Source organism: Watersipora subatra, chromosome 8 (assembly GCF_963576615.1).
Source record: "Watersipora subatra chromosome 8, tzWatSuba1.1, whole genome shotgun sequence".
Classification (NCBI taxonomy): domain Eukaryota; kingdom Metazoa; phylum Bryozoa; class Gymnolaemata; order Cheilostomatida; family Watersiporidae; genus Watersipora; species Watersipora subatra.
The window spans coordinates 11,251,792-11,279,259 of record NC_088715.1 but is presented as its reverse complement, the minus strand read 5'-3'; the positions used below and the strand labels follow the sequence as shown (position 1 = coordinate 11,279,259).

Sequence of the window (27,468 nt, the reverse complement as noted above, 5' to 3'; positions counted from 1 at the left end):
ACTTTCGCGCTTTCGCAGTGTCATCCTCTCGCGAAAGTTTCATGTGCGAAACTAAACTATCATAACAAACGAGCGAAAAAGCGAAACTAAATAGCTTTGTTCATTGATACTGTAGAATGGAGTTTTATAACGACATTTATTTTAACGTTTTTAATGACCACTATAGAATCGTTAAAATGTAAACCAACAAAATAATTTGACTGTCAAAATTTATTACGTTATTATTTTGCAATTAATTATGATTACTTTCCCATTAAGAATGATTTATAATGATAGGAATTTGATGTCAATGCACACGCGTTAGTAACGTTTGCTGGGACTTCAATCAATGCAGTGAGCACCGTGTGTTGAAAAAAATAAGACACATGCACTGACACTCGCAGTACTACACAAACAGCATGGCTCTGGAAAGGTTTGGATTCACCACTGACACCTCTTCAATAACTTGTAATTTTTTGAGATTTGTTTTGTTTTAAGTGATGTGACTGACGAGACGTTTTTAAATAAAAATAGGCATAACATGACCACAGTTAAAGGCTCAGAAAAAATAGATCTTTTTCTTTTGAGCGTTTTAACAAAGATCGATTTTGCGGATTTTATTTTAAGTTCATTCGGAGGCTTATACGCTTTCGATGGGACATGGCCAAGCAGGTGATTGATAAAACTTAATCTGCTACAAACCTTTATAAAAGTCGTTAACAAAAATATTTTGCTCATGATGATGATAATAATGATGCCTAAGAACTACTAGAAGTTGATGTTTGTCTTTATGGCTTAGAATGAAGTGATATTCTACAGCGATAAAAACCGCATCCATGGCCGTTGGGCAAATAACTTTTCGAATAAATGATGTTGAGGTCGAGTTATCTGGAGGAATTTATCATTGCGTTGGAAATGACCAAACAAATCCGTCTGAGTTGACCTTGTGTTTGAGATGAAATGTTACATTTTATCTGAGGGCGAGTTATCCTAGTTGGACTGTACTTACCGTAAAAAATTCCCAAAAAGTTGGGGCGGCTCAGCCGGCCAGCTGCCCCAGTGAAAACGGGCCTGTTGATAGTCCAAGAAACAAATTGCAGCAAGCGATCAAATTGCATTATCGACCTTGCCCACACCGTTCTACCTGCTGTTCACAATTACAAACTAGTCACAAATTGAAATTTTGTTTATCGGTGAACTGAACCTGAGGAATCTAATTATGTTTGTTCCACTGCATTTATTTTTACATCACTATATTTTCGCACTCATCAGAGCTGCGAAATTAAGTTGCTTCGAAATTTTACTCTGTGAGCTACTCATGAAACTAAATACTAGCGAAATATAAGTGCCCTAGGGTAGAGCGTGTGAAATATATGTTAGCCTATCTATTTTACATGCTTCACGCTTGATCACCCGCGCCCTCAGCAGCTAGCTAACTAGTGACTGATAGCGCTGCCCGCATAAAAGCAATGAACATAATCCACATTACGCTTGGGCTAACTTCCGCGTCGCCTACGTGAGCTAAAATTTATTAAGCCATAACGGTTGAAGCTTCGATCATACGCAGAGTATCAAGTAACGAGTAAGTAGATATTCCTAATAGCAGTGTGCTAATCGTGCATTATGATACACACACTGTTATTATCACTTGTATTATTTTATTCGTGTTCATCATTGCTAGCTAAATCTAAAATAAAAAAACTAGTTCAGTTCATGCCGATTACATACATAATATATCACTACTAATCATTATATCTACTGTTTATATATTTATCTGCTTGTTGCTGTCTGACAAGAAGAAGTTGTTAAAAGACCTGGCAATTATTATACCACTGAGCTTAATATCAGCAAAACGTTCTACACATCTGATAAAGGACTTCCTATAGCCATTTACCATAGTAATGGTCGCAATTAATTACCTTAGATTGATGGAATGAACTGCAGGGAAAGCCTGGCAGGAGTATCACACTGTCACTTACATAACAAGACAAAATTGATTTCATGATAATGATGGGGTGTGAAGTTTGCGTTGCACGTGATTGATAAAAGTGGACGAACAGGTGGACAATATTTTATGGATACGCTATCTTTCAAGCAGATGTTTTAATGGATTTACAAATACTTTAAATAACTCATTGCTATGATAAAGAAATAGGTGCCTCTCCAAATTATGATATTACCATTTACAATCACTTGAGAAATTTCCACACTACAGAATAGAGTTCATTGCTACTCTACAGTGTATTTGCAGTCATAGGTTGTAATCTAACAGAGTCATTTTTATGTAGTTACCGAAAATAGGTTAAATGATGTAGTTGATAGTATCACATACATATTTCACCCTAATTTATCGTGATACTATTACTGCAAACTAGATGGTATTGACTTCAACTTTCTGAACAAAATGCAAAATGCTGTTCACTCATTTCAAAGTAATGAACTCATGCAAACTTTGCTTATTGCCTCCCAATGTTGCTCGCTAGGCCATGAAAGGTCACTCAAAGTTCAACAGTGTATTTAAGGTGTGATTGATTGAAACCAAAAGCTTTCACAATTTTTGTTACAGTTTGCTGCGGAAACTCTCGACTATGATGTTATACTTATATATATGTAGTGAGATGAATCTCAGACAAGGGCGGTTTGTATTTCTAGGTTAAAATGGCTGAGGCTGTAGCGGATGTTGAGTGTGAATTTTGCTGCCGTAAAAGTGACACCATTATCAACCCCAAAGTGCTGCCATGCAGTCATATCCACTGTATGACCTGTTTGACCACTTACTATGAGAGCAAACACCTGCTGATGTGTGGAAACAGTGGATGTGGGTGAGTCTTACTATATGTTGGTTAAAATTAGATTATATAATAGTGCACATAGCCTGGGTTGTGATGCATCAGAACTACATTGCATCATTGCAGCGCAATACACAGTAGTTTTGCAATCATTACAACATTCTAATGTGCAGTTGACACTTACTGCTACTTGAACTGCATTTTTACTGCAAATACCTCCCTGAGATCCATTACAGATTTACTTCCATGACGCACATAAAAGTAAACGTAGCAATTTATGTGCACTGCACATGTACATTCTTCAAAATCTGAAACGGCTCGTGTATACTGAAGCTGTGCTTCAGTATAGGGTTGATACTATGGATCAGCTTACACTGCTAATTTTATAGGTGTTTATACTGCATTGTACAAAATTGCCCTCTGCTGGGTTCAGCAAGTTCAAGAAATTGCACTGTAACTCCCATACCATGTCATGTATTTCGTGCAGCTTTTAGCCAACTTTGTGTAAGCGGGAGCATATTATGTTATAGCAGTTTCAGTTATGATCGTTCTAAATCACACCAGGATTTGTAGACAACATCTTATAGAAAAGCTTTTTATGGCATGCTGTGCAGGATTCTAACATGTTTCTTGATAATTAACTGGACAATAGGTAATAAACTTTAAATTTATTAACAAATCTTAACTATTAACAACTTCATTAACAACAACAGATGAAGGTCAACAGACAACGGTCCGTCGACCGCCATCTGCGGACAGGCAGTCGACAGACCACGGTCTGTTGATCGTTATCAATAAAATTTGTAGGGATAAAGTTTTAGTAACGAAAAGTCCTTTTTGCCGCAGATTTGAATCTCCAACGCTGCAGACTAATGAGCTAACCCACTACACTATGATGGCAAACTGGCCACTTTAATGAGATGATTATAAAGACAATGATCTCATCAATTAAAGTACTTGCACTTGAAGCACTTAGGGTGATCAACTAGTGTGGTTGGTTGTTATGCGTAACAACCAAATTAATCATTATTTTAATTAACTAAAATGACAAATATTAACCGAGTAAATCACTATCTTACCAAGTGAGTTTTCGAAGTTTTGTATTTTAATACCCGTGTTAAGCCATGTAGTTGATATATTTAATATCCTTTAGCCTGGTATTCACGGAAAATCAACTACAACCAGCTTTAATTCCGGTCCCATTCATAAAAAATCAACACTCTATATGACTGTCTAAAATTGAGAAATGCTATATTCCCGTTTATGCAAACTCTCACTTACCCTTTATATAAACACTCACTAACCCTTCATATAAACACTCACTAACCCTTCATGTAAACACTCACTAACCCTTCATATAAACACTCACTAACCCTTTATACAAACACTCACCAACCTTTTATATAAACACTCATTAAACCTTCATAAAACAGTCACTAACCCTTTTATACAAACACTGACCTACCTCTAATCTTTTTATGCAAATACCAACCAACCGGCTATACAAACATCTGATAATCAAAGTAAAATCAAAGTCCGGCTCCAGGGCTACATCATAATTAAATAGCATACTTGCATTTGTACTGAAGTTGACCATCTCAGCACTAAATATTTAATTCAAAATGTTCTTTCAGCTGGCAGCCTATATTCATACGGCTTTATTTGTTTATTGCAAAATATTTGCTGTTTAAACATTGTTTTTAATAATGACTAACAATAGTTATATAGTTTGGTAAATTAGTTGGTATAATTTCATATCAAGTTTCTCCTAATCTCTTAAACTGAAAATTAAAGATGTTCTGCCTGCTTCTGTGTGTCTCACAATCAACTTGGGGGATCTTATTAATTAACACCCTAAAAGATAAACTTATATAAACATTTGATAGATTTTATCAGAAAGTATAAGTATTTTTTATCGTTTGTAATTGTTCTTGATGTCTCAATTGATTTGAAAGGCAGGATTTTTCAAGATTAATATCGTCAAAACTCATCGCAGTTAAAATGCTCAAAGGAAAGATATATTCAAAATGATGAGACTATTTGCTATCGATGCTTTGGTTGATATTGGCTAGTCCGATCAAATTGTGTTCTGCGTTTTTATTTTGTCAGACTCTTTGCAACTATAGACATGATAATCACTGTCTTGTTTGATCTGAGCATTTTACCGAGATCAAAATTTGTCAATTTTAATCTCCAATTATCCTTGCTGTCATATCACATCAAATATCAAAAGCAGTCATAGATAACAGAAGCGCACTGATACATTCTGATAAAATTACCAAAACTTAGTGCTAGTTCATCTTCAAGTCAGAAATATTTTGTTCAGTTTAAAGACAACTTTAATATTCCGGTGTGTTATAATATATATGTTTGTCTCTAATGGTATCTAAGTAAAACAGAGACCAGACTCCTAATTTACAAGGACGACAGGGAATCATTAGGCCTTTTTTTTCTGTCTAACTATAGACCTTCCACATTGTAGGGTTAATATCTATTAACTTCAAGTATTTGTATCTCCTCATGTTTACTTTAAGTACATTTCACATTTAATCGGATCTTTCAGAGACTCTTTTATCGGCAAAAATAGCTGATTGTTTAAGCAAGAGATACTCAGGAAAATAAAGACGGTCTAATATTCATGTCTTCTGATATGTATTTACTTCTGATACTTATTTATTCCTATGATACAATTTTTAGTTACTTCAGTTTTAATTTTAGTAATAAAACCTCTCCCCTCTACTCTTTACAGATGTAGATTCATGGATTCATTCAATGTCAATGAACCAATTTAGCAAGGGACACACCTACTGATTTATGCCTCAGAGTTTTTCACCTATCACTGTACAATTCATAAAGAAACTTACCTATCATAGAATGACTCATAGCGTGTCACACGTCATGGTCATATATTGATCTACTATAGACACACAAGCTTAATAAGTGTAATAGCAACTGACGTAAGCAAGAGATACACAGGAAGATACAGACTATTAGTTAATTATGTCTTCTGATACCTGTGACCATAATGATGTAGCTGTGTGAACAGTTTTAGCTACTTCGGTTTCAATTTTAATAATAAAACCTCTCAAGCCTACCCTTGACAGATGTAGATTCAGAGATTGATCTACTGCCAACCCAAGTTTAGAAATAGACTTATCTACCATAGAATGCATCACATGACACTGTATGACCCCTGTAGCAAAAATATTATCACTTATGACTGGTTCTTTGTAGCCAAGCGTTTGAGATGCCACCAGACAGTCTCCCATCCTATGACTTGGGTACAGACAAGACACTCTGTGATGTTTGTCTAAAGAAGTGCTCAGCAAGGCAGAAAGCTATCATTTATTTTACTTACTGCTGTAAGAAGTTCTGCCCTGCTCATTTGGGGGTACGAGTTTTTCCTTTATATATGATAATTTGAATATGTTGTGAGCAGTAGTTCTGTGTGAAGTTGTTAGTATATATTATCATTTTGCATGTAACTGATGTTGGTAACCAAGCACTTTATAGTACTATGCAACTGTACAAAATCACATATGGAGGTACTATAGAAATGCAATACAAGTTTTCTTGCTCATCAGCAAAAGTTTATGCATGCTTAAATTTTAGGCTGGACTTTTTTATTTTCACAAACCAATGCTGTTTTTTTTAGAAAATTTAACCCTTTTACAGCCGTATGCCAATTCATGTAAAATCTATGGTCATCTGCCGTATGCTCCTTTTTGCGAATATTTCAACGATTGCGTAGTAACTTAAATTTATTATTTGTTGACAACATAACCAACAATCTTTAGGACTTGTATGATATTAAAAGTTTTGTCAAGCAATTTTAAACTTTTCTTTGAGAACTTCCAACATAAAAACGAACATTTTTCCTTTTGAGTTTCGGACTATTTAGTGTTACGGTATTAGGACTTTAGTAAATACCTCTCGAGTTAGAAAACCGGTAATTAATTATTTTGCTGACATTGTAGCCAATTTATATTCAGATTTTAGTGTTTACACAGATAATTAAAGAAGCAGCACTGGCTCTGACGGTGGTGAAAGGAATAATTTGTAAGAGTAAGAGAACAGAAGACTGTTTTAGTTTTGTAGCGATAGTAGCTTCACATACAGTAGCTTTAGCAATGCATAAAATATAAATAAAATGTACTTTTTGCTTACCACTATTTGTTAACATGCTGGTCAAATGAAATATATAACAAAAGTGTTCTAGTTAGAGTTTGAAGTTGAAAAGTTTTGTATAAATATTATGAAGCAAAATTAGCAGTTTTCTGTAAAATGGCTAGCAGTAGGCTGATAGCTAAATTTCTACATGGATGGCAGTGAAAGGGTTTGAATGTGGATGTGCGGTATTCCTTGATACTGTGTAATATCAGCTATAGTGACTTTGGTCTATTGTGAGTTTTATGTTCATTTAATTTCAATTTAAGTCGTAATGGTTTCATGGTTTAAATTTTTTTTTCCAGAATCAGTATAGTGTACAGCAAGACAACATACTTTAGTCTGAGTCTAAATAACAACTCATTGAGTATTGGTAAATTAAGTGCTATCTGTGCCTCATAATCACTAAACTCTAGTAAAACCAACCTGATGAGCATCGGTTCTAAACTTGCTTTTTTATTTTTACATAAATATTTTACTGATAACATGTTCCTTATTCCTTATTCTACATTGTAAATAAAAAAGACATATTATCTAAAACGTTGCTGGTAGCTCTGATATTTCAGTCCCATGATGACACATTGGATGAACATAACAAGATAACAATACTGGAGTACCTCGCTCAACAACAAAAAGCTAAAGTCAGTAGCTGCCCAAAGCATAAAAACCAACAATATGTTCTTGGGTGTGGAGTCTGCTATGTGCTCAGCTGCCTTAAGTGCGTTTCTGAATTACCAACCTGTGACACTAGTAAGTCTGGTTATGGTAGGTTTGTGTAGGTCTCCAAACATATTACATTTGTTAAATACAAGATATTAGTTTTAGCATGATATCTCATTACATCAATTGACCCGTGATGATATTATCAGCTATACTTTTTTCAGTGTAGCATGTTCAAGCTGTATCATTGTATCCGCTTTTGAGTCAAGCATGAGTATTTTGTATTTTTCATTTTGTTTTCAAGTAATACAAGTAATGCATCAATAACTGTCTAAATGCTTTTACTATTTACCACAGTCATTATTTGTAATTAATCATTGTATTATGTAATTGGTATAGTATAGTATACGTATATTGATATAGTTGTTATTTGTTATGTATAATTGGTATATGTGAAGTTATATTCTTATTTAGGTTCTACACACTCTTTGCTTCCATTAGAGGACCTGGCATCAGCCCTTCTATCAGGTACGATATCTGCTGAAAGTTCAGCTAGGGATGAGCAGTTTGAAGTGTTGTTCAAGCGAATATCTAAGATGGTCTCTGAATATGACAGTCAGACTGAATACATGCTAACAATGATTCATAAAAAGAAAGATGAGCAGGTTGGTGAAATAGCTCAGTCTATGTTTGTGTTTAATTATTTTCTGCACCTTTTGACTTGCATTTTCAACTTATTTCTGTTTCCTATTTTATACATCAATCATACATGTAGAATAGTCAGAGATTGAGAATTATTTGTAATTAAGGGCTGGTTCAATACAGAAGTCTCAGTATGAACTGTTCTCTATTTCAAGAGAACAATAGCTAGCTAAAGTATGGTTGTCTCACATCATACATCAAAAATATTTCCTTTTATGGTGTATGCTGACCTTGAACTTTAATGTTGACAGATTTGAAATCAAAATAAAGATTTTGAAATTTGAAGACTGTCCCCCAACTCAAAACTTTGCTCCTTTCAAAAGGAAAAAACCTAGACTTACCTTTTTCATCAAATGACCATACAATAACTGTAGCAGTACTGGTTTGTATCAACAAATTTTCCTTATTTGCTTTCAGCTTTACTTAGCTTATGGTCCACGGCTATGGTAATTCTACAATGATGTAAGCGACCGCACAGCTACAATAGCAATTTAAATTCTTATTTTTAATATTTATAGAAAGCATAGTCTATTAGCCAAATTAAAAACAACCAAAACTTTCTGTTCTGTCTAAAATAAAACAAAGCAAAAGGTTTATTTTTTACTTTATTTTTTTCTTTTTCCAAAAGTGCCCTTTTAATGTCTGCCTAACTCTCTGTTTAATGTCTGCCTAACTCTCTGTTTAATGTATGGCTGACTCTCTGTTTAATGTCTGCCTGACTCTCTGTTTAACGTCTGCCTAACTCTCTGTTTAATGTCTGCCTAACTCTCTGTTTAATGTCTGCCTAACTCTCTGTTTAATGTCTGCCTGACTCTCTGTTTAATGTCTGTCTAACTCTCTGTTTAATGTCGGCCTAACTCTGTGTTTAATGTCTGCCTAACTCTCTGTTTAATGTATGCCTGACTCTCTGTTTAATGTCTGCCTAACTCTCTGTTTAATGTCTGCCTAACTCTCTGTTTAATGTCTGCGTAACTCTCTGTTTAATGTCTGCCTGACTCTCTGTTTAATGTCTGCCTTACTCTCTGTTTAATGTCTGCCTACCTCTCTATTTAATGTCTGCCTGACTCTCTGTTTAATGTCTGCCTAACTCTCTGTTTAATGTCTACCTAACTCTCTGTTTAATGTCTGCCTGACTCTCTGTTTAATGTCTGCCTAACTCTCTGTTTAATGTCTGCCTACCTCTCTGTTTAATGTCTGCCTGACTCTCTGTTTAATGTCTGCCTAACTCTCTGTTTAATGTCTGCCTGACTCTCTGTTTAATGTCTGCCTTACTCTCTGTTTAATGTCTGCCTACCTCTCTATTTAACGTCTGCCTGACTCTCTGTTTAATGTCTGCCTAACTCTCTGTTTAATGTCTGCGTAACTCTCTGTTTAATGTCTGCCTGACTCTCTGTTTAATGTCTGCCTACCTCTCTGTTTAATGTCTGCCTGACTCTCTGTTTAATGTCTGCCTAACTCTCTGTTTAATGTCTGCCTAACTCTCTGTTTAATGTCTGCCTGACTCTCTGTTTAATGTCTGCCTAACTCTCAGTTTAATGTATGCCTGACTCTCCGTTTAATGTCTGCCTGACTCACTGTTTAATGTCTGCCTAACTCTCTGTTTAATGTCTGCCTAACTCTCTGTTTAATGTCTGCCTAACTCTCTGTTTAATGTCTGCCTGACTCTCTGTTTAATGTCTGTCTAACTCTCTGTTTAATGTCTGCCTACCTCTCTGTTTAATGTCTGCCTGACTCTCTGTTTAATGTCTGCCTAACTTTCTGTTTAATGTCTGCCTAACTCTCTGTTTAATGTCTGCCTGACTCTCTGTTTAATGTCTGCCTAACTCTCCGTTTAATGTATGCCTGACTCTCCGTTTGATGTTGGCCTAACTCTCTGTTTAATGTCTGCCTAACTCTCTGTTTAATGTCTGCCTAACTCTCTGTTTAATGTCTGCCTAACTCTCTGTTTAATGTCTGCCTAACTCTCTGTTTAATGTCTACCTAACTCTCTGTTTAATGGCTGCCTGACTCTCTGTTTAATGTCTGCCTTACTCTCTGTTTAATGTCTGCCTACCTCTCTATTTAATGTCTGCCTAACTCTCTGTTTAATGTCTGCGTAACTCTCTGTTTAATGTCTGCCTGACTCTCTGTTTAATGTCTGCCTACCTCTCTGTTTAATGTCTGCCTGACTCTCTGTTTAATGTCTGCCTAACTCTCTGTTTAATGTCTGCCTAACTCTCTGTTTAATGTCTGCCTGACTCTCTGTTTAATGTCTGCCTAACTCTCAGTTTAATGTATGCCTGACTCTTCGTTTGATGTTGGCCTAACTCTCTGTTTAATGTCTGCCTAACTCTCTGTTTAATGTCTGCCTAACTTTCTGTTTAATGTCTGTCTAACTCTCTGTTTAAGGTCTGCCTCTCTGTTTAATGTCTGCCTGACTCTCTGTTTAATGTCTGCCTAACTCTCTGTTTAATGTCTGCCTACCTCTCTGTTTAATGTCTGCCTGACTCTCTGTATAATGTCTGCCTGACTCTCTGTTTAATGTCTGCCTAACTCTCTGTTTAATGTCTGCCTCTCTGTTTAATGTCTGCCTAACTCTCTGTTTAATGTCTGCCTAACTCTTTGTTTAATGTCTGCCTCTATGTTTGATGTATGCTTAACTCTATGTTTATTGTCTGCTTAACTCTTAGTTTAATGTTAGGTTAAAATACAGTCTGTGACGAGACTAAAACTCATGCTTTTGACATTCAGTATAGTACATCAACACTCTGACATCCGCACCAATCAATCATCTTAAAGCATTTCTGAAAGATCGTACCTATTCCCTGAACCTTCTTAACATACGATCTCACACAGTAAATTCAATCTTAAGTATAGCTATAGACATAACTAGGTAATTTTTCTTTATATTTTGGCTGACGGTCATTATAACATCACAATTATATATTTAATTGCAATGCTATAGTGACCACTGTACATACGGTTGGTATTATCAAGGTCACCATCACAATCATGCATCATAATTATGTATTCAATTGTGATGCTATGGTAACCACTGTACATACGGTTGGTATTATCAAGGTGACCATAACAATAATGCATCACAATTATATATTCAATTGTGATGCTATAGTTACCACTGTGTATACGGTTGGTATTATCAAAGTGACCATAAAAATAATGCATCATAATTATATATTCAATTGTGATACTATAGTTACCACTGTACATATGGTTGGTATTATCAAGGTGACCATAACAATAATGCATCACAATTATATTTTCAATTGTGATGCTATAGCTACCACTGTGTATACAGTTGGTATTATCAAGGTTACCATAACAATAATGCATCATAATTATTGAACAGATTATTATGAAAATTATGCTTATGCTAATCGCTGGATCAATCAGTTTTCTGTTTTACCGTTTTGAATGTCGATCCGATGTTGACTGGTTTTTCCAACTTGTATTATTTTTCATGGAAGCGCGATTTGTTTAGCTTTTAGCACAAAGCAACGCCTTTCAGATAATCGTTTCATATTGTAAATCATCACCCGATATTTTGTGGATGATACCTAAAGCTTACTAGTGTTAATGTCCTTTATTTAACGTTACAAGTTGACAGCTTTATACATGTCTACCGAAAGCAAAATAAATGTCGTTTTCCCACGCAACCGGTAAACAGAATTTTGGTCGTTTCACCAGCCAAAGGGTTAAAACTGTAAACTGTCTGAGCAAAAAACATAGAGTTAGTAGAAAGCAGAATGATGTGTTTTATTTAGATTAAAACTAACTCAATGTACCTGTGAACTGCCTGAGCAGAATGTGAAATTTTAATTTTATATATCTAGAGAGACATTCACAACAGGTAGGTTTATTTTCTTGTTTTGTATTAGAGTTGACTATAACTGTAGATAAACTCACTGAAGGAGCAGTATGATGAAATAGAGAAGGAGGTGCTTGAGAACAGGCAGAAGTCTAAAGTACAGATTATTGACTTCCTGGAGGATGTGGTCCTTGATAAATGGAGAAGTCTCAGAAATCACAGAGATATGTTGGAGACTAAAATCAAACATTCTCCCCCAGTATGTAAATATTTGAATATCTAAAGTAGTACTATAATAGTGGAGGTGGAATTCAAACAAAGCCTGGAATTGTATTTTGCCAATGGCTCATCAAAATTTTGGGGAAATATATGTTCGCTTTTTTTACAGCTGAAGTGAATATTGCTTATTTTTTGCCTTCATTTTTGGTGGAGCAATAAAAGTTACTGCATCCAAAAGGTTTATACCTTTTAGATGCAGTAACTCTGCTAGTTTACTAAAAACTTCTCAACAATCTCCTAAAAATATGCATTAAAAAACTGAGAAATATCTCTACCAGTTGATATTTGTTGCTTACACTTAACTTGCAATGATTTTAAATCTTTCACAACCATCCTTGTACAAATTTAGCTATCGACTTAGTGCCAGCCATTTTACCAAAAAATTGCCGATATTGCTTCAGGATATGTGTACAATATTCTTTTAAATTCAAACTTCATCTAGAACATTTTTGTAACATATTTTATTTTGCCAACATTTTAACTAACACTGTTATGCAAAGAATTCATTGTATCTATACTTTGTGCAATAATAAAGCTATGTGAAGCAATCGCTCTGAAGCTAAGACGATACTCCACAATGTTACTTACTCTTACAAAACTATTGCTTTCACCACTATCAGAGTCTCTGCTGGTACTTTAATTATATGTATAATAACAAAAATCTTAATCTGAGTTGGCTATAACCTCACCAACATAAGTAATTACCCGTTTTCTTACCCGCATGGTACTTAGCAAAACTTACACAAAAATTGTTCAATTTTAGGTTAGTAGTTCTCAAACAAACGTTTTAAATTGCTTCGTTATTTTAGGCTAATTTTATACATGTAGAGGTATCTTCAAACAAATCTTTCAATATCATAAAAGTCCTAAAGACTGTGGGTTATGTTGTCAACGACTAATAAAATGAAGTAACTACACAATTGCGGGGAAAGTCGCAAAAATGTGTCTACAGCAGTCGACCACAGAAAATGCATAAATGCGTCTACAGCATCGAAAGGGTTATAGCCTGTGTCCTGCTTTGCATTTTGTTAGAGCTTTCAAATTTTATTTCTTTCTTTTTGAAGACAAATTTTTACTTTGTATCAATATTTACTAATATTGCATAAAGTTTCACTGCACTTATTGATACGTTTGCTACAGTTTGCAACCAAAACTAACTTTTCATGTACAATATATTAGGGGTTACGATCGTCGATCAATTGTTTGATGGGATTAATGTAATGCTGCTATCAAATAATAGACTATAAATCTGCTAGTTTTAAGTTGTATAATGATAAACCATCATATGCTACAAATATATAATCATGAACCAGTCACATACACAAAGCATAATACAGTCATACTTCGACTTACGAGCTTAATGCGTTCCGAGACTGAGCTCGTATGATAATTTACTCGCATGTTGGTGCAATTTATTTATATATAGAGCAATTAAATATATATTAATTAGTTTCCATACTCTAAAAAAATGCAAATAAAACACGCAAAACAAGATATTGTAACAGAAAGAACATGTTGGTTGTTGTCCTAACTTACCACAAGCTTTTAAAAAGCAACAAATAAGAAATAATGCAAGGAAATGTGATTAATTAAAATGTAAAATGAAATACATACAATAGCAGCTAACGCTAGTATTTGCCAGAGAGGGAGATATCCTAGGAAGTTATAGAGAGTTATTCTTCATTACAACAGTTGACTTGATAAATTTGGATTTTATCAGTTTTAAAAGACAAACTTAGAAGCAAACCTAAAAGCAAACTTTCATTTTTAACTTAACGTAATTAAAATCTCTTCGGCGTTCATAGTTAGCAGTTTCTCGCTGGTTAGCTAATTTGTGTTAGTCTTGCTTTCACAACTAGCCGGCCGTTTTAAGATAAACCTATCTGAGGACCTTGGCCTTTGTCGCCCTTTCAACACGTTGCGATTAGGACGAACACAGGTGTCGTCCCAAACGGTTAATGTACGACCACTAGCCAACTTGTCTGAATGTTTATAGTTTGATAGATAGTGCCGGCCTTTCACACAGCATCGTTCAGTTACGCTGTCACCGGCCAATTGTTATCTTTTATCCAATGCCTGAGAAGTCTCTGCGCCGTTTAGAAACTATGGTTAGTCCATTTGCGAACTAAATAAATGCCCTGAATACAATCCTTCTGTTTGATAATTGTGGATGTATTTCTGTCATATTGCTGAGCTAGCTCAATCACACATGCACATTTCGCATATTTTTCGATAATTTTTCGTTTTATATCAATTGTTATCATTTGCTTTTTCTTTGCATTTCATCTTTCATTTTACTGGCAAAATTTTGGTCTACGCACTGTACTTTTAATTCACATAATTCTGCACTGAAAATCGCGCAAAAAACACGGTACAAAAAGTATAACCTGAGCAGTTAAAAAATACAGAGTGATGCTGTTCTCATAAAACACCTCCGGCATACTGTACTTGGCAACTGACTCACGTGCTCGTATCTCAAACTCGGCTTGTATGTTAGTGCTAAAACTTGCTTAAAAGCTGGCACGTATCTCAAGTTTCTCGTACGTTGGAGCACTCGTAAGTTGAAGTATTACTGTAATATTACAAACAGAAAGGAAAATTAATGTTTATAAAACAAAAATAATTGCATAGTTTGCTCAGATCGCTGTGTTCTGATTGTTGCTTTCGATAGAATGAACGTTTCCTGGTTGTCCAATGCCTTCCACAATATCTTCTGACCTCAACTTTTCTTCTGCACTGCTGAACTAGTTGGTATTATAGCGTTCAAATATGTCTCTTGGCAAAACTTTTAGACGCGGCTATTAGCACAAATGCAACACGTAAATGTTTCACTCGCCAAACATAACTTTTAACCTAAATTATTCGTTCATCTACCATCAAAAATTTAAATCGTTTTTACATACATGCAATTCAATGTATCAAAACTGTGTTAAACAAGGAATTGTTTACCTGAGACAGTCATTAGTTATTTTCATTGGGTGCCTTTCAAAGTTAAAAAAATTCCAAAAGCTCTGACATTGGACAACAAGAGATTTGATTATTATGAAAAAAACGAAAAAAACGAACTTTTAAACTACATATCATGAGAAAGGTGTTTTGAGTAACTGAAATAAATTAGAAGAGATAAAAAATAGCTGTAAAGGCTTTTAAACTTTGCCAAACAACTTTTACACTTATGTTTCCTCATATCATCAAGAAAATGTTTTGTGCAGGTCAAATAAATTAGGAAAAATAAAACAGCTATAAAAAGTTTTCGGTGTAAATGCAATACAATTAGCAAGAAATGGCCAATTTAAGTTGCTTTTGCTATGATTTCAATAACAGATCATTCAGTGATACAATTAATACGAGCTGAGTAAACAAAATAAAAATCCTGAATATGTAGAATTAATTTTCATAAATCTTGCATAGAAGTGTGTGTCTATAAAAAGGCTACTGTTCCACTAAAAGCTATCTATCAAAACTTTGATTACAGAAACACTGCAACTATACGGAGACCTTTCCCGTGGGGACAATTTAATGGTTCGTCCAAAAAGAAATGGCCCTGACCTCAGATATAGTAATTGAACCTACACTGCTTCATACACTACTTGCCGCATCATAACACGTTGCCATATTGGTAACATAATCGGCGTGCGCTACAGCCATAGCCGGAATGCATACAGACAGACGATATACAACAGCATATTTTGAAAAACATAAATATCCATAGATATTTCTCAAAGTTTGTCTATTTTCTGTGGTCCTTCAGTATGTCCAGCTATGGCTATCAGAATAGCTGTAGCCGGACCACGCGTAAGCAACATAATGGCGCACAGTCATTGAAAGCCTAGTCTTAGCAAGCTCACGGAAACTTTCCATTGGCAAGGGCCTGCCACTTGCGGGAGAGTTGGCTGCCAGCAGGTGGCAGGCAACTCTCCCTACATCTCATCGTTTATAAGTTGATTTCAGTACCATCTTCCATTGGCAAAGCACCAAGCTAATAGCAAGTGGTAGGCAACTCTCATTACTTCCTATTGTTTATAAGCTGACTTTCAATACCCGTGCAACGCCGGAAGGCACAGCTAGTCTGTATTAGTGCTGGGCACGAGTACTTATTGCCCAACAGGTGTTTGGAGTATCAGGTTTGTTGATACGGATTTTAAGTTTTAATTATATAAACTTTAGACATATCTTAAAGTTTACAAAGCAGTTATATTTTTAATCAATTTATCTATTTTTTACTAATTTATCTACTGAAACTTGTACTCGAAACTTTAACAAACAGGCTGTTGAAAATTCAAGAGCGCAGGACGCCATAGACCGAGTTTTTGTTCACTTTACTCAATGGATCCGTGTACCAAAACCTGAACTCGCCTGTCAAAACCCGAACCAACCAAATCAAATTGCTCAAACTTTCTATTACCCGATACTCGAAAGAAGACAAACCAACTAGTTTATATATATAAGATATATTGTATATAAATATAGAAATACGATTTTGTGGGAACTTTTTTAATCATCACTTCATTTTATGAGTTCATAAAGATCAGACTGGCGGTTAACTCTTCCGCTACGGCAAGTCGATGCATCGGCTTGCGCAGTAATAAAAGTAGAGACCGTAAGCCGATGTATCGGCTTATCAATAAGGTATCACTTTTCTTTTCATTATGAAATATACACATTAACTAGGCTAATCAAATTATGTTTACAACGAAACAACCTTGCTGCCACCTGCGTGAAATTATTAGAAAAACTTTGGCTCCACAACTTCATTTCTAATTATTTTTCAAAACAGCAAAACCAGATCGTTATTCTCATGGCAATAAGAAACACATCGCATTTGTTCAGAGCTAGGAAAAACTACGAGAGTAGTATATACTAAACAACTTTATACTTATCTTGTAGAAAGTTCTTTTCTGAATAAGATGCCTTTTACAGTAAAACAATATCTGAGTATTTATTCTCGAGATATCGCTTAAATACAAGAGGTACATCATTTTTTTCGAAAATCTTTTTGAATTAATTTGGGCAAAATAATTAATCAGTCAGAATTTAATGCGGTAGCAAAAGAGTTAAACTGGTGGTAAGGTGGATGTGGTGTTCAAACAAAGGGTGGTGCCCTACTTTTCAATTCTTCTCTCATAGTGGCCATCAAATAGAGGTGACATTCAAATAGAGGTGACGTTCAAATATATGTTTTAATGAATAGATATTTTATTGAGTAAACGCTTGGTATGTTGGATTATTTGATGGCTCTTTTAGAAAGTAGAGGGCTGGTAGAGTCCTTTACAATATCACTTTTATGTTTGTACCAAAATGTACAAATATCGTTCATCAAAACTTTGAATGCGATGAGCCTCTGCTGCAACAGTAACCTCTTTTATACACACACTTCTATGAACTCCCTTTTGTATTTTTTTCTTATTTCATTTAATTTGCATAAAATAAATTTCTGATAGAAAGTTTAAAAGTTAGAATTTTATATGTTGTACATGTTAAATAAAAATATGGTTTTGACACATATAATTTATGTCATCATATACATCGTTTACATTTTTTGTATTTGGTAAATAGGTCATCATCTCAGAAGCCATGGTTAATTCAATTGTCTGAGATTCAGAGTTATCAACACTAGAAAAATGAGGAAATTCTCAGAGTTATTTTGCAAAAGGAATTTTGCTTCTAGCTCCAAAACAGCAGACTTTATGGTCAATAAACTGAATGCATGTTTACCATTAGTGCGAAAACATAGTTCTTAAAAAACTGGTGTTAAAATTTGAGAAACGAAGCCAATGGACAATCTTCTTCACAATCCAAAATGTCATAGCAACCAATATCAAGATGTTGTGAGATTTATTTAGATTTTTGTATTTATATATATCAGACCTGTCAACTTGGTGCTACGCAAATGAGGGAGAAATTAGCCTCTATAGCCTCGCACTAGCTGAAAAGTTTTGAAATAGAGACCTAAGCAGGTAAACATTGTATTTCAGCTCTGAAATTATACCGAAGTGAACTACAAAAATATAAAAAAAATCATGGGCGACTTTTACGAACTTAATGTTTTAAATTTTTGTTCTGCAAAAAAACATTGTAACATATCCGTGGTGATGAAAATAACAGAAACATAAAACTCTCAAAAGTTTACTGTAAATGAATTTGGTAATTAGACGGGCATGCTACATCATCTCTATGTACATTCGGGTCTGCACTGATTTGAGATGAGGTAGCTGCTGCTCCTTGATGTTTCAAGTTGTAGGTTTTGGCTGACTTTTAAGACTTTTGAGTAGGTCAGCTTTCAACTCTGTTTCAAAGCAGCAGGTACAATGACAGGACGATACATCCTAACTACCCTTAGTGCTTGATGCAATGAAGGGCCATTCTTTGGTTCAATCCGGTTAAAATTTTGCTGCTTACTTGAGTTTTTTGGACGTGACTGAATGGTGGATCGTATCTTGCGACATCGAAACAAGAAAATTTCAAACCCATGCAAACAGTCCACCCAAATGGCTATACATATGAACTTTTGCTTTGACCTAGGTGGCTCGTAAGCCTACAAAAAACAAGTGTTCTGAAATATTCGAGTGCCTAGTTCAAAGGCCATAAAATTACCAAACGATAATACTATGCACGAAGTCATAAAAAAGTATTTTTGTCGATACAGAGAGTCTTTTGTTATCATTAGATTACACACATCGTGTTAATGCTATAGCAACTGATAGATAAATGGCTTGGTAGTTTATACTAGAGCACAAAACATAAATCCGGGAGTATACCGCGTGATTTTATTTTTGCGGGAAGGTAATTTCACTTCCGGCCGGGGTCCTGCAAAATCTGGGAGAATTGACAGCCCTGATTTATATACAAAAATGTTCCTGAATTTAAACATCTAAACATATTTTATCTAGCTGTCATAGAAATAGCTGTATATCTATCAGAAAATGTATTTCTTATTAATAATTTTTCAGGTGTTCAAAATGGCTTGGCAGTATCACGATTTTGGGCACAGCCATAGTATCACCAAAGATTTTTTTAGAAAGATAATAACAGTCACATTTGCACACCATTGGACACCATATACTTCGATCTGGTAGAATCGAATAATTATTCTTATAATTAAATCTTATAATATTCTAATCATTGTCATTCAAAAATATCATCGTCATTCCTGTTACTTTCACTGCTTTCGACATCAGGAATACCAAAAATTAAAAGTGTCCGAAATGTTAGAGTTATCTTAAAAACCGGCAAAAAAAATTGATTACTTCTATCGAACACCATTTTTCAGTGCTTCCTGTTTAGCGAAGCAACGGTTTCAAATTTTTTTTTAAGGGTTGGACACTTCCATTGGCTGAACTTACTTCAGATTCAGAAATGTCACTCTTCGATTAGTCTAGAGACACATGTTGCAAAAATCGTTACCAATTTCATAAATTCAGTTAGTGCAGCTTCAAAGTCGGATAACTCGAATTTGTGATTTGCGACTAAACCGTGATTTCTGAGATTGTGACGCATATACACACTTTTATTAGACTACAGAAAGTTATAATATAATACCATTGGACATATTTATGCGTGTAAACAATCAAGAAAAATCAGTTCAGTTACGTGAAATCAAAAGGAAGTGGATGGGTTTTGTGAATAAACAGTTTAGCCTTTTTTAACATGTACAAATGCTAATTGGCTTTAAACCTAAACGTTGTATTCTTTGCTATCAACCAAATTTCTAGCTTTGTCACAATAGCTTATACACATGTTGTTTGTCTATGTCAAGCTTATAATATTTTTTAATACATTGAGCATGTAGGATGACATTGTGAGAGGATTCAAGGAGCTGAAGGAACAAATGGACAAATTTATTGTGGAGGAGTTGCCTAAACTGGAATTGGAAGGTCAACTCGAACTAAAGCAAACAGGTACAATGAAACATGGATAACTCGCCCTCGGATATAGCGTACACATGGTTAACTCGACTGGATTTGCTTGGTCCGTTCCCACGCAATGATAAATGGCTCTATATAACTCGAACTCAACACTGTTAATTCGAACTGTTTTTTGCCCAACGGCTACCGAAACGGTTGCTATCGCTTTAGAAAATCACTTTATTTCAAGCCATAGAGGTAAACCTCAACTTTTCGTAATTCATAAGAGTCGTTACTACCTCCATTAGCAAAATATTTTTGTCAACGACTGTTCTAAAGGTTTGGTAAAATTTGATTTATACGTACTACTATACGATGAATAGCTCGGGCTAGCCGGGTCACGGGTGCAAGGATTTTCGCCACGCACATACAAAACAAAAACAGCATGTTGTTTTTGTTTTGTACTTGCATGGCGAAAATCCTTGAGTGCGTGACCCGGCTAGCCCGTGATGAATAGTTTTCCGACGTGGATTCCGAGTTGAATCAACGTCGGAATGTTGAATGTTTAAAACGCCTTAAAAATTGTAATTAAACGTATACGTTGTCTTAGCTAAAAAAAAACATTCATCATTTGACCTATACACAGAATACGTGTGTACATTCAATAAGTATCCATTCAAAAAACGTTAGCGATATACAATGTACCGTTAAACCTCGTAAAACTTTTAATTGAACTGCCTCGGAGTGTTGCTCTTAACGAATGCCAGGTAAAGTAAGGTAATCTTTGGATAAACTTCAAGAAAAATCGGCAAAATTGATCGTGGGTAAAACGCTCAAAAGAAAAATATGTCTTTCCTTCTGAGCATTTCAGCAACGATCAAGTTTTGCCAATGTCAATCTAAAAAACGTCCTGGCAATAACATCACCTCAAACAACAAACCAATCTCAAGTGATAAAAAATCTCTATACTTTTTGATAAAAGCGTTTTAAACTTTACATTAGAAGCATTTAATTTGAAACAAGCCATTTGTGCTTTTGATTAATATTATAGTTTGTATATGTTCATGTATCTACTAATAAATAAGTAAATACATGGACTTGTGACAGTGCTCTGATAACTTGAACACTCTGATAATTCGAACACTTTTGCTCGGTCCGTTGAAGTTTGAGTTATCCGAGTTTCACGGTATATTACAATAATCAAAATAAATGATAAAAGTTATAGTCTATACTAAAACTTCTACCATATTATTTATGTTAAGAGTTGACTTGCAAAAAAATTCACATTACAGTTGTTTGGTATCAAAAGGTTTACCATGTCCTACTCTGTTGTGTTGTAAGTGCCAAATATGTGGAAATGTGATTACAAGCTCTTAAAAGCTCAAAAACGAAAAGCCGCCGTAGATTGGAATCTCTTTATTTTGATGACATAACCACGAATTTTGGTTATCTTCTTGTCACGTATGTTCTCACGTAAATTGAAAGGCCAATACGAAGCTCAATATAAAACTTATCGTAGTACTAGTTTATGACAAACACTTCGGGTTACACTAAAGACCCCGTATCAAATATAAATGCTCGCTTACTTTACAGTTTTGTTTCGGCATTATTCAATTATCAAGTCGTAATCTGATCATGTGACCCAATAATTCGCAAATAATTTTTGCAGCACTTTTTGATTATCACAGGTGACTAACAGGCTTGCCATGATTATCAGACAATGATATGTACTCCTTCGAGCTAAGTTTAAAAAGTCTAACAATTATTTACGGTATTTTTATTTTTTAGTATATTTGTGAAAATATTTCGACGAATAAGGTTGCAAGAAAGTGTAAACAGAAACCATCTCTCACAACTACATCACATTTGAGCCGTTTTGGAAAGGAAATCCAAACTATGGCAGTGGCTGTGATTTTCTGTTGGTTTTTGAGCTTTTAAAAGCTTGTAATCGCCTTTCAACTTATTTGGCACCTACAACACAACAGAGTAAGACACGGTGACTATTTTCATATCAAATAACGGTAATGTGAATTTTGTTGCAAGTCAACCTTTAAAGATAAGTCTAGAGTCAAATTTTTATGTTTACAAGTGAAGAAGCGATCTTTAGTAATTGCTCTGAAGGTGAGCTGTGTTGAAAGACATGTTAGCTATACAAGCTCAACGTGACAAGTCAAATTATGCAGTAAATTGTGCTGGCTTTTAAAATAGGACAAGGGATGAGTCAACCATGACTACTAGAAGAAAATCGGTAATTAGCCTATTTGCATACTAATTATTTAAATACAAAGTACGATAAAAAAATGATATTTTTTCTCCAATCTTTCAATAATCAACAAATCTTTACAATTTATCTCATATTTGCCTGGAATTTAATGGAAATGATAAACACAATGAAAATGCAGGGATATGCACACTCTACTCTCAGGCTATGATAATAAATAATGATAAATTGTTACAGTATCTTTGGTCGCAGAGCTAGTTAAAATTGTACAGTCTCATTTACATGCAAGCTATAATCTCAGGTTAAAATAGACATGATAGACACACTGTTAAAATATCTGTGCGCTGAGCTAGTAAATTTTAGCATGTCTCTACATGCATGATCTGCTCTCAGGCTAAAATATCATAGAAGCACTGTTACAGTATCTATATTTGAATAACTCTCATATTTATCTCTTCAAAACATTTACAACCTCTAAATTTTAGTCAGTTGATAATAGACTTTGTTTTTATGTAAGAATATGTATTTCTATTCTTACTGTTTTCATATTACAAAATTTAACATGGTAAACTTTCTGATGTCTCTGGTAGATGATTTGAACCAACGAGTAATTACGTCTTAATTATTTAAATTAAATGAGTAATTAAGTAATCTGTCTTTACTCTTTTCTAGGATGTGTGCCGCGCCACCTGCATACAAATATTTTATTACACCTTGTAAGCACGTCATTATGTTATTATATTATTAATGTTTCAGGTCAAAAGTGTGAGATTGAGTTGAAGATTGTTTCAGCTGATGACATAGTAGTTAACAGGAACCAGCGCTCTGTAGTTCCTCAACAACCACAACTTCCTTTATCCCCTCTTCCAAAGTCTATAACTTTACTCAAATCCATAAAACTACCATCAAAGCCTGTATCAGTATGTCATCATGAAGGAGTTACATATGTAGGATTGGATAATGGTAGATTCAGTAGAATTGATAGCAACTACAAGCTGCATAACTCATTCATCTCTACTTCTGGTATTGTTGAGTCTATCAGCCTCCATAAGAACAGACTATACATATTGTCTCGTAGTAAACCTCTCACAGTAAGTGTCTATGATCTGTCAGGGCAAGTGATCAAAACCTGGCAGCACCCTTATCATGGCTTTCACTGCAGCATGCTGACTGTAGCAGCAGGTAATGTGGTGGTTGCTGATCCTCCTAACAAGAGACTAACTATTTATTCTCTCACTGGTAAGACTCTGCGTAACGTCAGCTGCCCCTTTTGAGTAATTATAGTGAGGTCTCGATATGCGCTGGACATGGTGATGATGTCATCATAGCTGACTGTGAGGCAAATGAAGTCATCAGACTTAACATCACCACTGGGAATGTCATGTGGACTTTCAACCATCCTGATCCTCCACAAGGTCTGGTGTGCTATGGAGACTACATACTGGTAGCTGCATGCGACAGCAATATCATCTACACACTCAGCTATGCTACAGGTAAGTTGTATGTATGAGGTGCTGGTTAGTAATATTCATTGAGAGTTTTATGTTAGCTTCAATTATACAGAGTGGTTATTAAGTTGTTCTGTCAGGATCAGTTCTTATGAAGTATTTCATAATTTAGTAATGAGAGTAATTTAGAGCTTTTTTCGCGAAAATTGATTAAAAATTTAGAAAATTCTTAGCAATTCAGTTACAACTAATTTTAAATACATCATCACTTCATTTATGATATTTAAAATTAAATAATATTATGTTATAAACTTACACAACTTGAGTAAATGATCATGGAGATAGTTCCTTTGGTTCTTCTCCAATGTAAAATACATGGAAAGTAGTTGATTGTTTATAACTAGCTCACAGGTACTCCCATATGTTAGATATTTACTGCATGATTTCTCATCTGTAAATTAATCTTATGCTACATACAGGTTTGCACAAGTAAACAAAAAAAAATGTGACAACTTTCTTCTAGTAAATTTGGCAAACATCCAAATGAAACTCTAATCAAATATTTTATAGAGCAAGCAGGTCATAGCCTGTCTTGACAAGCTGTTGTTTTTGTGTGGTTGGCCCCCCCCCCCACCCCCCCCCCCCCCCGTCGAGCGGCGAGCAACAACAGCTTGTCACAAGACGTACTGCACCTGATGCATCAGCTGCACTTATAGGGAGTTGTTCTCTTCCGTCTACGCGGCTTAGCCGCGATGTTATGTCCGTCGCTCCATTGGTAATCATAACGGATTTCACGTCAAAAATTTATGTAGAAAAAAAACCAGATTACAACAGGTAACCAAAGACCAGTTTTTGTGATAAACTTTAGTAGAACTTAAGAATAAAATAAACTTAAAATAAAATCCATAAGAACAAATAAAACTGACTGATACAAAAATAGAAATAAAACTGACTGAGCGCACAAATAACGACATGTTTAGTCGCTGTTGTTGCCTAAGTTCTCAAATTGTAACAAAGTTTACTGCAGAGAGGGGTCGCCAGCTAAACGTTCTTATCTTAATTGTTCTGCATAACTTTTTCCGTGAAATCTGTTATGATTACCAATGGAGCGACCGGATTAACATTGCAGCCAAGCCGCGTAGACAGAAGAGAACAACTCCTTATAAGTGCAGCTGATGCATCAGGTGCAGTACGTCTTGTGACAAGCTGTTGTTGCTCGCCGCTTGACGGGGGACGACTACGCGAAAACAACAGCTTGTCAAGACAGGTTAGCAGGCCAGGGCCCAGGTACCAGCTTGTTGCTTAAAGGTGGACTTGCAACAAAGTTCACATTACAGTTAGTTGATATGAAAAGATTCACCATGTCTTGCTCTGTTGTGTTGTAGGTGCAAATTATGTGGAAATGTGATTACAAGCTCTTAAAATCTAAAAAACGAACAGTTAATCGCAGCCACACGAGACCGCCGTAGTTTGGATTCTCTTTCAAAAACGGCTCAAATATGATGTAGCTGTGGTAGATGGTTTCTGTTTACACTTTCATGCAACCTTATTCGTCGAAATATTTTCACAAATATACTTCAAGCATTCAATAAAGCCATATCTATTGTTCTTACGCGTCTGTTTTTTCGCCATTGTAATCCTGTCATTTTTAGCAGGGATATCTTATAACTTACCATAAAAATTTTTTTAATTTTTTAGCTTTAGCTTGAATGAGTACATATCAATGTCTGACAATCATGACGAGCCTGTTGGTCACTGGTAATAATCGAAAAGTGCTGTAGAGATTATTTGCCAAGTATTGAGTCACATGATCAGATTATGACTTGCCGATTAGACCAAACCGAGAGAAAACTGTAAAGTAGCGAGCATCTATATTTGATACCGTGTCTTCGGTAAAACCCGAAGTGTTTGTCATAAACTAGTGCTATGATAAGTTTTATATTGAGCTTTTTATTAGCTTTCAATTCACGAGAGAACTTCACGTGACAAGACAATAAATAAATTTCATAACTACATCAGAGAAATAAAGAGATTCCAATATATGGCGGCTTTTCGTTTTTGAGCTTTTAAGAGCTTGTAATCACATTTCCACATATTTTGCACCTACAACACAGCAGAGTAAGACACGATGAACCTGTTGATACCAAATAACTGTAATGTGAATTTTGATGCAAGTCAACTTTTAAAGGTTACAGTCAATCCTTGACTTACACCTTAATATAAACTTCAACATATCTGTATTGATGAAAATTAACAACTGACAATAAAAACTTGTTTGATTTATCAGCATTTCATTGGTTTTGATGCTTGTTTCCTTTTAAAACTTTTGATTGTGGAATAAATTAGTGAAAATACAATAAATTATCATAAAAATATGATCATCATCCTATGCCTATTCGTCATGAAAAAGGGTCATGTAAAGCAATAGAACAATTATACAAATGGATTTTACAGTAACATATGTGGCCCAGGCAGTCAGAATGTACAATCGTGCTGAAGCCACATTTTTGAGTTGTTTAAACAATTGAAATCAGCAAATTCTGAGGATTTTAATGCATTTTAAATTTTTTAAATTGGATTATTTATACCCAAGTTATGCAAGATTTAGTAGAGAAGGTTTCGTCATGAACTAGAACTGTTGTTTTGAGTTTAAGCAGGATAAAGTTGGTGATTCATGAACTGTAAATCATGGTATTTGTTTACAAATCAAAATGTCATAGCAACCGACCACTTAATCTCAACCTTTATTGATGAAACCTGGCATTATTCACAATAAAACCCTGAAAAAGATGATGGTTGCCTTTTTATCCCAATTCGATTGACGGTTGACCTCCCAGAGGTAATGGTTAGGTTAACAATATATGTGGCTAAAAGCTCACCGTCCTGGAGTTTTTCATTAAAAGGGTATGCTTCAAACTGGGCACTTCCCATCAAGCTATATTGCTCTGTCTGCATATAATGACAGTCCAACAACTTAACACAGTGTTGAAAGTGCATTCAGATTTGTCCACCTATACAGAAGGTCATGGTAAGGTCAAGGAAAAGTGACAACAGGGGGCATCAGGATGCGGACATATCTACCCATCAAGTGACCATTCAATCTAGAGCTCTTTTTATGTAGTTTAACACTCACGCAGTGTAGCACGAGTACGCTGCAGAGATTTATTGTAGTGCATTGGAGGGGTTTGTTTATTATGCTAGTGGCAATTTGTCCCAACACAACCATATTCAATGTTTCCTTCGGCAATTCTTGATACACAGTTCTAATGAGGCTTAAGGTCCGGCCACACGTAACGAATAATTCGTTCAATCTGACCGAATCCACGAATTTCACAGAATTCACAGATTTATTCTGCCGAATATCATAGATTCGTCTGAGCTGTGCATGCACACTGAATTCGTTAACGAAACGCGTTTAATTGGCTAACCAATTGTTTTTAGCGAGCACGATTCTAGTAGCTTTGACAAGTGGTATAGTCCAAGACACGTACGACGACCCACAATAAAAGTATGACTGCGATATGACTTGATATATACGATGCAACTGCCTATATGCGCTAGAGATAGCGGC

At 35.1% G+C, this 27,468-nt stretch overlaps 1 protein-coding gene across 1 annotated transcript in view; it reads left to right on the top strand.

Annotated features, from left to right (window-relative positions):
* Nucleotides 1–2,637: 2,637 nt before the first annotated feature.
* Nucleotides 2,638–27,468, top strand: part of LOC137402288 (uncharacterized) — a 32,227-nt gene continuing 7,396 nt past the window's right edge. Inside the window, exons 1-8 of the mRNA XM_068088783.1 lie at nt 2,638–2,801; nt 6,003–6,159; nt 7,502–7,700; nt 8,070–8,260; nt 12,194–12,364; nt 20,174–20,282; nt 23,206–23,688; nt 23,778–23,942. Of these exons, the coding sequence (XP_067944884.1) occupies nt 2,638–2,801; nt 6,003–6,159; nt 7,502–7,700; nt 8,070–8,260; nt 12,194–12,364; nt 20,174–20,282; nt 23,206–23,688; nt 23,778–23,942 (1,639 nt within the window). The remainder of the gene's footprint in view (nt 2,802–6,002; nt 6,160–7,501; nt 7,701–8,069; nt 8,261–12,193; nt 12,365–20,173; nt 20,283–23,205; nt 23,689–23,777; nt 23,943–27,468) is intronic.